The 16,853-nt window shown below is 39.3% G+C and overlaps 1 protein-coding gene across 3 annotated transcripts in view; it reads right to left on the bottom strand.

The window, feature by feature from the left end:
• Positions 1–16,359, bottom strand: part of dgkzb (diacylglycerol kinase, zeta b) — a 29,628-nt gene extending 13,269 nt beyond the window's left edge. The window contains exons 1-15 of one of the 3 annotated variants that reach the window (XM_067379163.1): positions 15,775–16,359; positions 13,121–14,103; positions 8,241–8,349; positions 7,155–7,250; positions 6,889–6,966; positions 6,744–6,800; positions 6,588–6,656; positions 6,436–6,507; positions 5,936–6,052; positions 5,352–5,423; positions 5,178–5,276; positions 5,016–5,098; positions 4,876–4,936; positions 1,900–2,013; positions 1–106 (exon numbers count right to left, since the gene is read on the bottom strand). The exon at positions 1–106 is cut by the window's left edge and continues 35 nt beyond it. In XM_067379163.1, coding sequence (XP_067235264.1) covers positions 1–106; positions 1,900–2,013; positions 4,876–4,936; positions 5,016–5,098; positions 5,178–5,276; positions 5,352–5,423; positions 5,936–6,052; positions 6,436–6,507; positions 6,588–6,656; positions 6,744–6,800; positions 6,889–6,966; positions 7,155–7,250; positions 8,241–8,349; positions 13,121–14,058 — 2,071 coding nt within the window. In that variant the 5' untranslated portion in view covers positions 14,059–14,103; positions 15,775–16,359. The remainder of the gene's footprint in view (positions 107–1,899; positions 2,014–4,875; positions 4,937–5,015; positions 5,099–5,177; positions 5,277–5,351; positions 5,424–5,935; positions 6,053–6,435; positions 6,508–6,587; positions 6,657–6,743; positions 6,801–6,888; positions 6,967–7,154; positions 7,251–8,240; positions 8,350–13,120; positions 14,104–15,774) is intronic. The other 2 variants (XM_067379162.1, XM_067379161.1) reach the window with 2 other exon arrangements.
• Positions 16,360–16,853: the final 494 nt, after the last annotated feature.

Raw genomic sequence — 16,853 nt, 5'->3', positions numbered from 1 at the left:
TGGCCTCTAAATTGGGTTCCACGCTTAGGTTCCATCGGTCCAGCTGGACGATGTTGCCGTCTTCGACATGGGACAAGATCTTTGTCACCGGTTCGTCTGTGTAGCCCTGGAAGTCAACAAATACACACATTTTCAGAAAACAATGAGAAACTTCACAGATAGTGGGGTCATTTTCTCTTGCTCTGCCACTTTAAGAATTTGTCAGTATTAACAGGTTTGTGTCATTAACAAAATGACATGTGTTTAACCTGAAGTAATGTTATATACTGTTTATACTTGTAGTTACTCGCACAGTGAGGTGCAAATAGTCACTACAAGTAAGTGTAAACAGTATCTAACATTATTTGAACTATGCAAGTAGTATTTATTGCTATTTGTACTTAGTGTAAACAGCAACCTCTTCCTTTTTAGGTTTGGTTCTCAAACACTTGTGTGATTCAAATATATTTCTCACACCTCTTTTCAGTGCTGCAACAGTCTAGTAATTGAGATCCAAAAAACAAAAGACCAAAAACATCCTTTTTTACTGTGATTTTTCTTTTTTTTTTTTTTTTTGGATGATTCAGAAGGCGAGTCTTCAATTTTGAGTATATTCGAGTCTTAAAATTCCCAAGTTCTTGTGTATTTCATATTTTTCATGTTTAAAAATTTATTATAAATGTTTTCTGTTTTTACTTGACTCTTTGCTGTTTTTCAAAGTGTTCATTTTTGGTAGATTGCATGGAAACCAATATGTGCCCAACACAAAGGTAACAACATTTGACCAGCATTTCCAAGGTTTTGAAACTCTAAATGCATTCATTACTCTAAATGAGAAATATTCTCAAAATGAATTGTTTAACCAATGTTACAAGCTGATGAAAATTGAATAATGCTGCGTTCACACCAAACGCGAATAGAGCGTCAAATTCGCGTCTACCGCGTCTAGTTTGCCGCTTGAACATTTTGAATGCATTCGCGCGTCTAGAGCGAAATAGACGCGCGTAAAAAACAAGAGTTTGAAGCGAAATTGACGCGCGTCCGAGGCGAGTGGGAGGGGCAAGTGCTAGGCGGTTGTCTGTTTGCAAGATGGCTGATGTTGATCGTGCGTTCATCGAGAGAGCTACCACTTTGTATTTGCTCTGGAGAGCAGAACAGCGGCGTAGGAGTCAGCGTCGCGGGAAGGCCGCGGGTCGATAAACGTGTACGTGATTTAAAAGTGAAATGTGTATTTACAACTTACCAGGTAGCCCAATCTCCTCACCGACACTCTTCCAAGCGAGCTCCTTTTTATTCCTGTCTGAAGTATGAACTTGTGTCATAAATCTCTGGGTGACTGCTCACTGATAATATCAGTCATTCCTCCATTTTGAATGAGTGACTCCGAGCGGGCCTGCCGCCACAGCAGCAAGCAGGCTCCTGATTGGTTAACGCGGCGCGAATTTACGCCAAAGTTCAAATTTTTCAACTCGGGCGTCAGACGCGAATTCGCGTCAAACGCTAAATGCACAAAAAGCACCATTCGCGCGTAACGCGCGTATCGCGCGAAACGCTCAATTCGCGTCATTCGCGCGAACTAGACGCGCGAATGAGGCGAATTCGCGTCTTCCGCGCCGCGCTAAACGCCTCATTCGCGCCGCGAGACCTCCAGACGCGCGTAAACGCGTCTTTACATTGACTTAACATTGAAATCATTCGCGCCAGACGCTCTATTCGCGTTTGGTGTGAACACAGCATAAGTGTCAAATTGACACCAACACAACACCACAAATCCTGCTTTTACATAAAAAAAGAGAACTTATTCTGAAAAACTTGTCATAATAAGTAAAATTATATAGGAGGAATTTACAGAGGGTGAAAAGCTAAAAATTGCCAATCCATTTATGAAAACATTACAACCAACAGTATTCAGGTTCATACCCCGCCCCAGTTAAGAGTCCTGGCCAGGTCGTTTCCCGTCCCGAGGGGCAGCACAGCCACGGCGGGTTGAGGGTTCAACTGGAGCTCATCCAGCACTGAGAGAATCCAGCCAACCTATCCAAACAGAGCATATAGAGAACACAACACGTGATAGACCCCATGAGCTTCCTGACCAGGGTCAGCATGATGAAATTCATTTAAATTTAACAGATGTGTCAGTCCAGGCAATATCTGAAGGATTGGCTTGGATAAAGTGTGGGTGAAGTTCTGCTCTTTTTTGCATCGGTATGGAATACTGCATAGCTACTACTTATTATTTACAATAACACTCTTAAAATAATATTTATGCAGCATATTATATTAGCAAGTGATGATAGTCATCATATAACAAATAAAAGTAATAACTTTGCATTTTAATGCAATTTTGTGAAAAAAGTGCAAAAAGCATTTTAAAAGTGCCCCTATTATTATATAATTTTGTTTTTGGAGTCTCCTGCAAAAGGTTTACATGCATCCAAGGTAGGGATGGGCGACATATCGCATGATATTGTCATGCGCATTTCGTCAGTAAAGCCGGTTCCCTGATTACCGCGAAATCGCCATCACCTGCTTTCAAATGGAGCGGCATTTAATAGACAGAGCCGTAGTTCACTGAAAAGCCACGTATGTTATCAAAGGCGATTCATCTGCGATAATGACCGCGATACTGCGTAGCTTGTCAGTGATCTACGACTCTGTTTATTAAATGCTGCTCCATTTGAAAGCAGGTGATGGCGATTTCGCGGTAATCAGGGAACCGGCTTTACTGACGAAATGCGCGTGACAATCGCATGCGATATATCGTGCAGCCCTAATCCAAGGTCAAAAACACTAATTTTTTCATTTTATATAACATTGCACATCAATTCATTTCTAATTGTGTCTGAAAATGGTTTGTTCAAAGATTCAGTCTCTTTAACCCCTCCTTTCAGTGAGCCTACTCTGCTCTGATTGGTCAGACGGCCCAGTCTCTTGTGATTGGTCTACCGCTTACAGCGCGTGTTAGAAACAAAAAGGCCATTACCATATCTGAACTTCAGCTCCAAAGGCTCTTCAGCGCGTGATACTCAGGGATATGCACAGTAATGATGGCATCCTTTTTTCCATATCAATTACTTCAAGGAGTCCTCAACCTTTTAAGCTGTGGCAAAGTGGATTTGCAGCGTCTTCTCAACAATGACATGTCTACAATACAAACCAAACTCTTCAAGGCCTCAGCTTCAACTACAGTGTTTGAGAGCGGGTCAAAGTTTACGTTGTTTGAGGGGAGCCAATGAAGACCTTAGGCTGGCGTTATACAATTTTTTTTTAACGTAGGTATGTAACAGGAAGTGAGAATGGAATTACTGACATCTCGTTTCGGAGGCTATAACTTTATTTGTCGCGCGCTTTGATCTTTGAAATTTTGCAGTGTTTTACCTTCACAAACAGCTATATTACACACTGCATGAAAGGAAATGTTAAAGGTGCCCTCGAATGAAAAATTTAATTTATCTTGGCATAGTTGAATAACAAGAGTTCAGTACATGGAAATGACATACAGTGAGTCTCAAACTCCATTGTTTCCTCCTTCTTATATAAATCTCATTTGTTTAAAAGACCTCCGAAGAACAGGCGAATCTCAACATAACACCGGCTGTTATGTAAAAGTCGGGGTGTACGCCCCCAATATTTGCATATGCCAGCTCATGTTCCCAACATTATTATAAGGAATTACACAAGGGCAGCCAATATTAACGTCTGGATGTGCACAGCCGAATCATCAGGTAAGCAAGCAAGGACAATAGCGAAAAATGGCAGATGGAGCAATAATAACTGTCATGATCCATGATATCATGATATTTTTAGTGATATTTGTAAATTGTCTTTCTAAATGTTTCGTTAGCATGTTGCTAATTTGTTTTAAATGTGGTTAAAGTTACCATCGTTTCTTACTGTATTCACGGAGACAAGAGCCATCGCTATTTTCATTTTTAAACACTTGCAGTCTGTATAATTCATAAACACAACTTCATTCTTTATAAATCTCTCCAACAGTGTAGCATTAGCCGTTAGCCACGGAGCCCAGCCTCAAATCCATTCAGAATCAAATGTAAACAATATAACAGTATACAATACTCACATAATCCGACGCATGCATGATGAACACTTTGTAAAGATCCATTTGAGGGTTATATTAGCTGTGCAAACTTTGTTTAGGCACTGTTTAAGGCAAGCGCAAGCTCCGTAGGCAGGGAGCGCCAGCATTTAAAGGGGCCGCACAGCATAAATCGGCTCATATTTAATGATGCCCCAAAATAGGCAGTTAAAAAATTAATTTAAAAAAATCTATGGGGTATTTTGAGCTGAAACTTCACAGACACATTCAGGGGACACCTTAGACTTATATTACATCTAGTAAAAAAACGTTCGATGGTTTAAAAAAAGCATAATAGGAGCACTATTCATGATTCATGGCTGATAGTACGTCTGCTTCATTAGTCACACTGGACATTGAAGGTACTTTTTAGTGCACCGCATTGTGGGAAAAACTGAATATTGTGCACATACTGCATTCATATTTAACATAATTTAAATATATATTATCAGAAAAAAGTTTCACCAAATTGTCTTGATGCTTAATAAATTTCAATTTGACATTGAGGCGAGTCAGTTTCATCAAGTACCTTTTTTACGTATTATATATAAAAAGTTTGCCAAAAGTTTGGAATAACTGCAATTTGGTTTATGTTTTTGTCTCTTATGCTCACCAAGGCTGTATTTATTGGATAAGCAAAAACAGTAATGTTGTGAAATATAAAGGTCATGTCTAGAATACAGCACTACACTGATGGAAAATTTGCATACTGTGCACATACTGTATAAACAAGTATGAGCAGCAATAATATTGCCCACAATCCAGTTTTACCTAGATAAGAGCACAGATATTTGACTAACCGTTCCATCTCCACCACAAACAAGGATACGCAGGTTGGGCACTTTGCTGTACATTTCTAACCTTCAAAAGAAGAAGAGAAAGTGTAAAAAGACACGTTCAGAGCGAAGAAAGAAAGAAAGTATGATCTATCATGTCTTACCCCTCTCTCGGACCTCCCTGAGTAAGGTCAAACACTTGCCGGGGGTTCAGGTACCACATGAAAGAGCGGATAATTTTGGTTCCCTTCATTGAAAAGAAGTACTGTTATGTGGCTGTAAAACAACGTTTCTATGCGATATAATCTCTGTGTGTGAGTTCTGACCTGGTTTCCGCCACTCTTCGGATTGACAAACACAAGCAAAGGCTTCATGAGCTGAGAAGGAATCGGTCTTACGACAAAGTGCTTCCACTTGCCATCCTGCTGAGAGTTAAATATTGAAATATATATATATATATATATATGACGCAAATATGTCACTTTTATTCACAGTAGTACCTCTGTGGCTTTCTTGCTGGGTTTGGCCTTCAGAGATGTTTTCTTCTTTCTTTTACTGCTCTTTAATGATGCCTGTAAACAGTTTGACCGGGGACAGATTATGCAGGTTTATAGGTACATATTAATTTTATGTGTTTACATTTCAGCTGAAGATGACCTCTGTTCACCTAGTTAAGAACATAAAACACTGTGTGAAAGACTTTGTCAGCTGATGCATCACAACATTACATCACTTTTAGTACTTTGGATCTTTATTTCAAGGATATACATATAAGTTTGTGATTGATAAGGTTTTTAAATGTTTTTGAAGTCAGTTACTGTATCAAAAATACAGTAAAAACTGTAATAATGTGAAATATTATTACAATTTAGGAGAACTGTTTTCTATTTGAATATGTTTTAACATGTAATTTATTCCTGTGATGGTAAAGCTGAATTTTCAGCATCATTACTCCAGTCTTCAGTGTCACATGATCCTTCAGAAATCATTCTGATATGCTGATTTGCAACATTTCTTATGATTATCAATGTTGTGTCTTATGAAAGGGTCAAATAAACCCAGCTCTCTTCAGGTCAGATGGTACCTGCTGTCTGCGGACTCGGATGATCCAGGTAGGAGGGATGATGACAGCCGCGTGAGCGCCGAGGGAACACGTCTCATCGATTTTCTGCAGCATGAAGCAGGTCACCTTGTTGTGATACTGTAAGATACATATCAAAGTGCATTGATATATAGTTTATTATATTTGAAAATGTGTCAACATTTTAAACACTACCATTCAAAAGTTTGGGTTGTAAGATTTTTTTAATGGTTTTGGAAGAAGATGATCATTTATTCAATCAAAAATACAGTGAAAAAGTAATATTGTGAATTTAATTTGAATATATTTTGAAATTTAATTTATTCCCGTGAAGCAAAGCTGAATTTTAGTGTCAGTTTTCAGTGTTGAAAACAGTTGATCTGCTTTTTTTTCAATATTTACTGTCACTTTTGATAAACTTACAGTAGTAAATTAACAGCAGTATACTTGTATATTGCAACCATTTCAGCAAACTGATTTCAGATCAGATGAGCAACACTTACTGCCTGCTTACACCATGAGCAGCTGATGGCCACGATATCTTTACTGTGGAAGGAGAACTTCTGCTGAAAACCCTGAGGAAGGAGAGTGAAATTAGGCCATAAATACTTTCTGGATGATTACACATTACATATTTTATGAGTGTTGCACTGACCTTTCCACATTGCCGGCATTTTCCTTCTTGCCGTCTCCTATGGACCCAATGATGTCTCATGTTTGGAGTCTGAAACACAAACCATCTCAAGATGTTTTACAAAATAACACAATAAAACTTTTTTTTTTTTTTTTTTTGAGGGACAAAAAGTCTTACCTCTCTGACATTTTTCATCCCTGGATCTTTAAATGATGGCTTACACCTGAAGTTAATCTATGGAAAATAATTTAATTTGTTGAGATAAAAAGTTTAACACATCCTAATTTCTATACAGTTTTCAGTTTTGCAGCAAACGACTAACCTTCTCCAGCTGATCCATGCATACAGTGTGAACAGCTATTTTGCAGGATGCACATTTGTGGCGAGGAAGAGATTTTTGCTGAGAAAAGAAAATGAAACAATTGGTATCTGCTTGTGAAACAGGCATTAGTAATGCATCTTAACATGTGCATACAACATCTGACCAGTAGAGGGAGCTCTTGTGCAGGATTTCTTTTTATCAACAGAGGCACACTACTATGAACTCATTTCTGTTGGTTTTAAATATAAAAAATATGGGTCATCTACCAGGGACTTTGCAAAACAATACGTCTCCCCCACGTAACAGAAATCTCCAGACAGACTGGTCTCAAACCACACGTGTTGACCAAACTGGGCATTTTCCTGTGGAAGACAATTAACAGTCAGTAAGAAGTTACAGAAGATTAATGATAGATTACTGTGATATGAGAGTTTACTGCTAATTGCCACAAAGAATGCTAACCGGTCTACAATATCTTGTTTGTTAAGGGATTAGTAAACTTTCAAATTAAAATTTCAAGATAATTTACTCACCCTCATGTCATCCAAGATGTTCATGTCTTTCTTTCTTCAGTTGAAAAGAAATTAAGGTTTTTGATGAAAACATTCTTGTATTTTTCTCCATATAGTGGACTTTAATGGACTCCAAACAGATGAAGGTCAAAATTACAGTTTCAGTGCAGCTTCAAAGCGTTCTACACGATCCCAGAACAGAAATAAGGGTCTTATCTAGTGAAACGATTGGTCATTTTCTAAAAAAAAAACAAAATACTTTTAACCATAAATTCTCGTCTTGAACTAGCTCTCTTCTTCTTCTCTTTTAGAATTCCGGCAGTGTAGACACTGCTAAGTGTATTACTGCCCTCCACAGGTCAAAGTTTGAACTAATTGTTATATACTTGCACAAGCATATTGTATATGACAATGTAGTTCAAACTTTGACCTGTGGAGGGCAGTAATATACTTAGCAGCGTCTACACTGTCGGAATTCTAAAAGAGAAGAAGAAGAGAGCTAGTTCAAGATGGGCTTTTATGGTTAAAAGTATATTATTTTAAATTTTTTTTAGAAAGTGACATTGTTTTGCTAGATAAGACTCTTATTCCTCGTCTGGGATCGTGTAAAATGCTTTGAAGCTGCACTGAAACTGTAATTTTGACCTTCAACCGTCTGGAGTCCATTGAAGTCCACTATAAGGAGAATAATCCTGGAACGTTTTCATCAAAAACCTTAATTTCTTTTCGACTGAAGAAAGAAAGACATAAACAACTTGGATGACATGGGGGTGAGTAAATTATCATGAAATTTTAATTTGAAAGGGAACTAATCCTTTAATATACAGATGAGTAACTCACAGTCCAATCCACAGTGTTGCAGATCTCTTTGTTGGGTTCACATTTGGCAGTTATTGCAGTGCCGGATAGGGCGGCATTATCCTGCACACCAGCCTTGGCGATAGCTTTCCTGAGAAAAACACAATGACAGTGACATTAAACAGACTAAACACACTTCCTGTGTCCATCACATCTTAACCAAGTCAATTAGAGCACTCATCAAAAACAATAAAATTAAGTGCATTTTCCCTGAAAGTTTGGCATCTTATTTTATGCAATTTTTCCTCCATAATGCCTTGGAGGGGTGTCTTTAAATTGCATCTGTTAAATTCTGTATCAATCAATAGGACTATTTTCACCAGCCACCCACACAGAGCATTATGGAACATGGCTTGAAATTTATAGGTTTTTCTGCATCTAATCTGTGTTCTGTACTAGCATATTAATACTTAGCCTACGTTATTTAGCTCACCAAATTTGCAAGATGCAGCACACAATTTTATACTAAACAAAGCTAAATAAAACTCAAGGTAACTGTTTAATACACATCTATATTGAATTTGAGCATGCTATCAATACATCAAGGTTCATGCTAAATGCTAACACAACAGACAAGAGCAGAAACATCAATGTTTATGCTAAATGCTGACACAATAGACAAGAGCAGAAACAGATGTTGCCCCTCCAAGTACAGGGACTCTGTCTTCACAAGAAATTTTCAAGAAGGTTTATGCCAAGAAAACACAGGAAATGCATTTATGAGGGCAGGTATCCACCTTTAGCTTTGGGTGGGGCATTTCCAAGGTTTTTTGTAATCCTTTTGTAATCAAAACCTTGCTCACCCTGACCTTTGTGTCCTAATCCCTACAGAGCGATTCAGTGAAGCTTAGCAACCTGTTGATTAGAAGCCCACTAGGTGATCAGTAGTGCTGATGAGTCACATTACCTCGCTATGGTAGCAGCTGTGCTAATGAGCGAGCGCCATGGAGCTCGTATCCACGGGATGGAGAATGAGAAGGTCAATGCAACGAAAAGCTGCATTGGAACTACCTGCTCTTGCGTTCAATCTAAATGTTTGATCGCTTGAGAAATTACTAAAGATATTGCCTTAAAAGGCTGAGCTTGTAAGAGGACATTTAGATGTGTCTAATAACATAGTTTCTAAACAACAAGCCTGTACATGTTACATTTATTTGGTCTTTACTACAATATAAACTCTTTAGGGGCGTTCTTACTGACAGCAATTTGCAGTGGCAAAGCGGTCGGATGTCATTCATCTTTTATAAGATTGCAAAAACAAAGGTTAGCAGAGTTTAGCTTCACGCAGTTGTGCAATGACACGATGCAGTAACTATCAAGCAACTTCTTGACCTTAAGCAATTTAGTCACTTTCATTGTGCATGCACCTTTACTTCAACTGCCTTTTTAACAGAAACTGTCTTCTCATAATGCACCTATACATAGCAAATCCAGTCCAGAGTTTAGCTCAAATCCTGATCACCTACTTGTAATTTTCTAGTAAATTGTGAATTAGCTTGCTCATATGTCTTTGATTGGGGTTGGAGCTAAACTCTGTAGGGCCGTGGCCCTCAAGGAACCTAGGTCATGATCTGTTTCTTTGGCTATATCAAAAACCTGGAAAATGCTGCCTCTGCAGGCAACAAGGCACATCCGAATCCAATGATCATGTTACATCCTGTCTACTGAGATTCCTTATCTCACAATATTGTGTACTGAATTCCATGACAGTTGAGCTAAAAAATAAAGATAGCATCTAAAAGTTGTGGCTGGCCGTCAATTTGTTTTGACCATTTAATTTTAGTTTTTATTTAATTTCTAGTGAGAAATTACTAGGGGTGTGACGAGAGAGTTAGCTCACAAGACGAGATGAGATTTTTACACAGTACTTTTAAGAAATCCTCAATGACAAAAATCATGACTAGAAAAATAATCTGCAAGTGCATTTTGAAATGTTTGACCTAATCATCTTGTAATGAATGTCAATTCAGTTCTTTTACTGCTAAAATACAACAATACTGTTGTGCACTGTAAAAGGTTTTGCCAAAAAATTGACTGGTTTCTTTCCTGTATGATTTCATATGAGTCTCTTCAGACCTTACTGTACATGAATTATGAGCTTCCAGAACTTCTGATTGAGGCTGTGACCTCCTAATTGATCTCCTTTCCACAAATTGACCACATAAATAAAAACAGTATAAATTAATAAAATTTTTCTCTTATTCTTATTAAGTGCAAAAAAATAAGTGCAACCATAATCAAAGTATACTCAATATTCAAAGTGCAAATAGAGACCAAATTTTTCTTCAAGCATGATAAAGAGCTAAGAGATGGTTTACACAGCCCAGCCTAAGATAGCTTTCACACTGCAAAAAATTCTCTTCTTACTTAGATTTTTGTCTTGTTTCCAGTCCAAATATCTAAATTTTTTTAAATCAAGACATTTTCCAGACAAGTAAAAATTATTGCCTTGTTTTCAGAAAAAATAAGTTAAAATTAAGTGAGTTTTTGCTTAAAACAAGAAAAAATAATCTTGTTTTCAGTTTTGCTTACCCCATTGGCAGATTGTTGTGCTTGTTTTAAGCAAAAACTAACTTCATTTTGACTTATTTTTTCTGAAAACAAGACAAGACCCTAATGCTAACCCTTGTCTAGAAAACGCTTCTTGATTTAAGAATTTTTAGATATTTGGACTGGAAACAAGACAAAAAAATCTAAGTAAGAAAAGCATTTTTTGCAGTGCATATTGGGAGATATTTGCATGCATCAGGGAGCCGCTTTCAAAATGCGGGGTCTTGAAATGGCATTTTACTTTCGCTTTCACTTGTACTCTGTGAATAGGGAGTGGCAGTGTTGCGCACGCATTCTACAAGATAAAAGTGCAGTCACACCGCTGCCGATGAGAGATTCACAATTCGCCTTGGCTGCCCTGCCAACAACGCTGTACTGTGCATTCAAACCTCCACCGACGGGAGGGTCGAATCCATTTGGTTGCCGCTGAACCGCATCACAGCTCATTACCATAAAGTTGACCTGATTTCAACTCTCTTCAGCGCTCTCACCGTCCAAGACGCGCCGCGCCGCTCTCGCCGGAGCTTGCCGCCGGCTCACATTGAAAATGAATGACTTCCTGTCACTTTGACACTTTCGCCGGCGGCGGTGTGAACGCACAGTAAGACATTTATCAGACACGAAGGCTCTGTTGTGCAACAAATCCTCTGCCATGGTCTTGCCAGTCATCTCGTCACTTATTCTCATCACGTGATCAGTGACCTCTGATTCGTTTCTACATTACGTATGACTCTGCAGCTTGTGTACAATGAGCTGGAAGGAACATTTTAATCTCGTGGCATGAGATCTTGTCACAACCCTAGAAATTAGTATTGTAGTAATTAAATATTTGCTTAGTTCAGGCGCTCTCTATTTTGTTGTAGAGCACTAGACCATTATGCTTTGGAGCTCATCCAAAATCAGTTCAGTGAGGGACCTTTGAATGTAACCAGCGCTACCTCCAAAGTCATTGACTGATAGGGGAGCAAGGCAACAAGTCAGCTGCCTACGTTTTTGGGTGCAGCCTTCATGTTTTAGAGGGTTAGTTCACCCAAAAATGAAAATTATGTCATTAATGACTCACTCTCATGTCGTTCCAAACCCGTAAGACCTTCGTTCATCTTCAGAACACAGTTTAAGATATTTTAGATTTAGTCTGAGAGCTTTCTGTCCCTCCATTGAAAATGCTTGTACGGTATACTGTCCATGTCCAGAAAGGTAATAAAAACATCATCAAAGTAGTCCATGTGACATCAGTGGGTTAGTTAGAAGTTGTTGAAGCATCGAAAATACATTTTGGTCCAAAAATAACAAAAACTACGACTTTATTCAGCATTGTCTTCTCTTCCGGAATCCTTTCCATTGAATTGATTCCATTGAATCTGTCGGCGTTGGTAATGCACTTTTACGTCGCCGTGGTTGTTTTTGGCGATTAGGACATCCGCGTCATGCACACTTATGCACCATTTTAAAAAATATAGCAATACCAAAATACAAACAATGTAGAATAGCTTGAATACAGCGTGCGTCTCGCTCAGACTGTAAACGAAGCTCTGGCGCACCGGATAACACGTCAGCAGCGTCTTACATCAGCAGAGTCGTGAACCACACTCCGGAGCAGAAGGGGGTGGTAATGCACCAATAAGCTGGATGCCAACCATCGTAAAACAGGAAAGAAGAAGAAGAAGAAGAAGCGGAGCCATGAACACGGATTGACAACAGACTCGGAAGAGAAGACAATGCTGAATAAAGTCGTAGTTTTTGTTATTTTTGGACCAAAATGTATTTTCGATGCTTCAAAATGTCGCGGATGTCCTAATCGCCAAAAACAACCACGGCGACGTAAAAGTGCATTACCAACGCCAACAGATGAAAGGATTCAATGGAATCAGTTCAATGGAATCAATTCAATGGAATCAATTCAAGGATTACGGAAGAGAAGACAATGCTGAATAAAGTCGTAGTTTTTGTTATTTTGGACCAAAATGTATTTTCGATGCTTCAACAACTCACTGATGTCACATGGACTACTTTGATGATGTTTTTATTACCTTTCTGGACATGGCCAGTCTACCGTACAAACATTTTCAATGGAGGGACAGAAAGCTCTCGGACTAAATCTAAAATATCTTTTAGGTCTTACGGGTTTGGAACGACATGAGGGTTAGTCATTAATGACATTTTGGGTGAATTAACCATTTAATGGATGTTTTTTGTTATTGTATGGACATTTTATGAAATCCTACAATAAAATGTCCTACTCTCCATCTAATTTGTGAGAATAACATGAAACAACGACAATTAGACCCAACAACAGAAAAGATTTTACATACGACAAGAATCCAGTCCAAGACTCCAGACTGGGATCGTAGTAAGCTCCCAGGAGAGGATTGAGAGTCGCCTGAGCCCTGTAGCAAGTGGAGCTTCTTCGGTTAGGTAGCGGCAGGCCTCTTCCTGGCCAGGGGCTTCCCGCTTTTGAGATGGTGGAGACCCGACGACGGCGCCTCCTCTGGCTGCTGCGGCAGTAGCGGACATGCGGGCCCGTCTCCGCGTGGCCATAATGCGAGGAGTTCCTCCTGAGGCAGCGTGGAACTCGGATCAACGGGTGGGCCTGGACACGCTCTGCCACAACAGCCAGAGGAAGGCAATCCTGCTGGCATAAAACAGAGGACTCTTTGATCTCCCAGTCTGACACACTGGCCTCCTCCAGGTGCCCCTTGTGCAGCTCTGAGTGGTGACTCTCAAATGAGTGCCCGCTGGAGTCATCGCTGTCACTGTCGCCCTCTGAAAGAAGCACATCTGTGTGACTCCTGAACTTCGGGCAGCTTCCCTTGAGTTCCACCTGCCCCGGCAGTGGACTACGGCCTTCCTCATCCTCTTCCTCCTCTTCTGTCATCTGAATCAGGCTGGCCAGCAGCATGGAAGGGCCCAGGAGGTGTGTGTCTATATTGCGGAGTTTGCCTACTTTCTTCCGGCGTACGGCAAAGCGAGGATTGGCCTTTGGGGTGGTGGTGCTGGACCGCCGTCTTCCACTGCTTTTCTGTACCGGTTGACTGCAAGTGTTTCGAGGTAATGCCAGAAGTTGGACACTGGATCGGCGTCGCTGGGCCAATGCAGTAGACGGAAGGCCAACGCTGGAGCGCCGACGGGCACGGCTGGTTGGCACTGCAATACTCGGCCTCCTGTGTCGACAGGGTTCAGGCACGTGGCCGTCATGCACGGCTTCTCCTGCCTCCTTCCTCTTAAAATGTCGTCTGAAAAAAGTGTCCATGGTGGCTGGAAGGATACAGTTCCCTTTCTAATGTTCCCCCTGAGGCTGTTGATTGAAAATTTAGCCTGTCAGCATAGATTAAGCACTGAAACTACGAAAGCTTGTCACACTGACCTCCAATGACCAAGATTTAAAGCTAATCCTTAAAATCAAGGTAATCTATCTTGACTCAACACTTCCCAACATCATCAAACACCTCATCAACTACAGACTTCACAACAGACAAGCTTAAGATAGCATGAATAGTAGCTTGTGAATCTGGTCTGCCAAGGATGTCTTTTTGGTTAGCTTAGTTAAAAACCCTGATGGGGACTCCAGTATCCACAACATACAGTATGCTGGAGACTAGACATGAGTGCACACTGGTCATTAACATTGTTTTGAACGCAGAAAGCTAACTCCACCTGTCCTAGCACAGATTTTCCCAGGGGTTTACGCCAGGACAATTTGCCTTCCAAATCTCGTTAATACTAGCACAGCCAGTTGTCTACAAAGGTGAACTGTGAATCCACGGGTAATGACATCATACCATAATGACGTAAAAAGCACTCAAGGAAATGAAGCTCTGCTCAGCTCATGAACGTCCTGATTATCACACGGGGCTGTCCGGGGCAGATTATAAGGGCTTTCTGACCCTTCAGTAGTGACTGCCTGTACTAATTATAGCAACGTAACTAGTCTCATCTCATTTAGAGGCGGATATGACCCAGACAAAACTCTCAGGGTAAGGAATGACACTTACTGCTGCTTTTTTCAAGTAATGTATAGAATTATTTACACTAAATATGGTTTTGTACTACAGTAGGATTGACAGTACATTACAGTACAAAGAATTTTACAATAAAAATTGACACTAAAAAAAACTAATTACTGTCAGGGTCATCTTTAGCAATGGTTCCTTTAGTACCAAAATATGCATTTAAACACAAAGTCTGAGTTTGATTAGCTCCACTCTAATCTTAAAAATAGGGACAACAATATCACGATTGGTTGTCATTGATTACATGACGATTAGTGGTTCTGTTTGTTTACGTCGCAACAGATTTAATTAAAAAGCGCAGACTTAAGACTATTTTAAAATTTTCTAATAATAATTTAAAGTTACTTTAACACAACTGAGGTATCTCTTAATGTCCAATTGTTTATATATATATATATATATATATATATATATATATATATATATATATATATATATATATATATATATATATATATATATATATATATATAAATGTATTTACAGTTATATTTATATTATTATATAATATATTATGTATTATATATTATATTATATTTAATATTATATACAATTAATTTACAATATATTATTTCTCAATATAAAAATACTATCAAAATGATTATTATTTTATTTAATTACATTGCTATATTTACGTTTTAATAGTATTTATAATAAAATAAATATTCAATTTGTAAAATTATAATACTATTTCTCAATATAATTAAGAATTTGCACTACTCAGCTGTACATATCATTTGTTATCATTTGCTACATTTAAATAGATTTACAATACAAAGCTTTATGCATGTAAAAAGTACTCAAATAAGAACAATTGTACCAAACTCACTGCTAAATGTCCACAAACAGTACAAAAACATACAAAACCTCTCTAAACACTAAGTTCTAAAGCTTAACTCTGCATTTCTCTCCAGTTATTAGTCAACATCCAACAACAACAACAAAAATGATACGACCTGAGAGTTTAGCTCCCGTCTCCTTCCCTGACCGTCTCCTCACAGTCAACTGACAGAGAAAGTCCAAGAGATGAACAGGTGAGACAGCCTCCCCCAACACACACACACACACACACACACACACACAGCACACAGACAGAGATGAACTACACACAACTCAAGCCTTCAGGAAGAGACGCCCCACATCCACCCACAAAAACACAGCTCACTGGGAAGCAGCAGCACACATCACAGAGGAAAGAGCTATCGACAAGGCAGGAGGTAACCGGTAGGAGGGAATGCAGGGTGCATCGAAGCCTCCGGTTTAAAATAATGACCAATTATCAGCTTAACCCTGGGAGTTTGTGCAAGACATACACAAGCACAAACGTCTGCTGCCGCTATCACTTTCTAGACTCCTAGATCACGTAATACAGTCTTCCTGGCACATATGAGGGAGACACCAGGTGCATTACAGGAACACAACTAATAATTTGATGATAATGATCTCCCTCATGAACATTTAGCAAAGCTGCTTCTGCTTTTAAATGGACCGTTATGCATATTGCTTAAGAAAAAGAGGACCTAGCACCAAATTTTGGTGCAAAACTACCCGCAACATGCAACACCTAAAGCTGCAAAGATGATCTCTGAGGTTTAACCCACGAGATCAGTATCAGGTTTAAACAGCATGTCGTTTTTTTAACCATTGTAAAGCTAATCATAAAGATGATGGCTTTAGTGAGGACACCTTGCGTCTATTCAGGTCCCCTAATAGGAAGACACGGCGATGCCACTCCACCCCAAAAGCACAATGCATGTCATTTCCATTTCAAGGCCCTTGTGCTGTTGCATTATGGATCAGCGCAAGAGAACATGGGTGAGGGGTGAATGCGCTTGAATATTAATTTGACAACCTATAACAAACATCGCAGTTTTGTTACGCCAGAGGTCCGTTTATTATCAGTCGGACTTTAAATACTGAGTGTCAATATGAGCCACTTGATTGTGCCCCTTGTTCTGCGCATGAAGGATGAACACAGAGCGGGCGACTCTGTGTGGAAGTAATTACTGTCTTTTAAGTGATGGGGGAGAGGGAT

This window comes from Chanodichthys erythropterus, chromosome 24 (assembly GCF_024489055.1).
Source record: "Chanodichthys erythropterus isolate Z2021 chromosome 24, ASM2448905v1, whole genome shotgun sequence".
In the NCBI taxonomy this organism is placed as follows: Eukaryota; Metazoa; Chordata; class Actinopteri; order Cypriniformes; family Xenocyprididae; genus Chanodichthys; species Chanodichthys erythropterus.
Note: the sequence above shows the minus strand (reverse complement) of the source record. Positions and strands in the feature narration are given on the sequence as shown.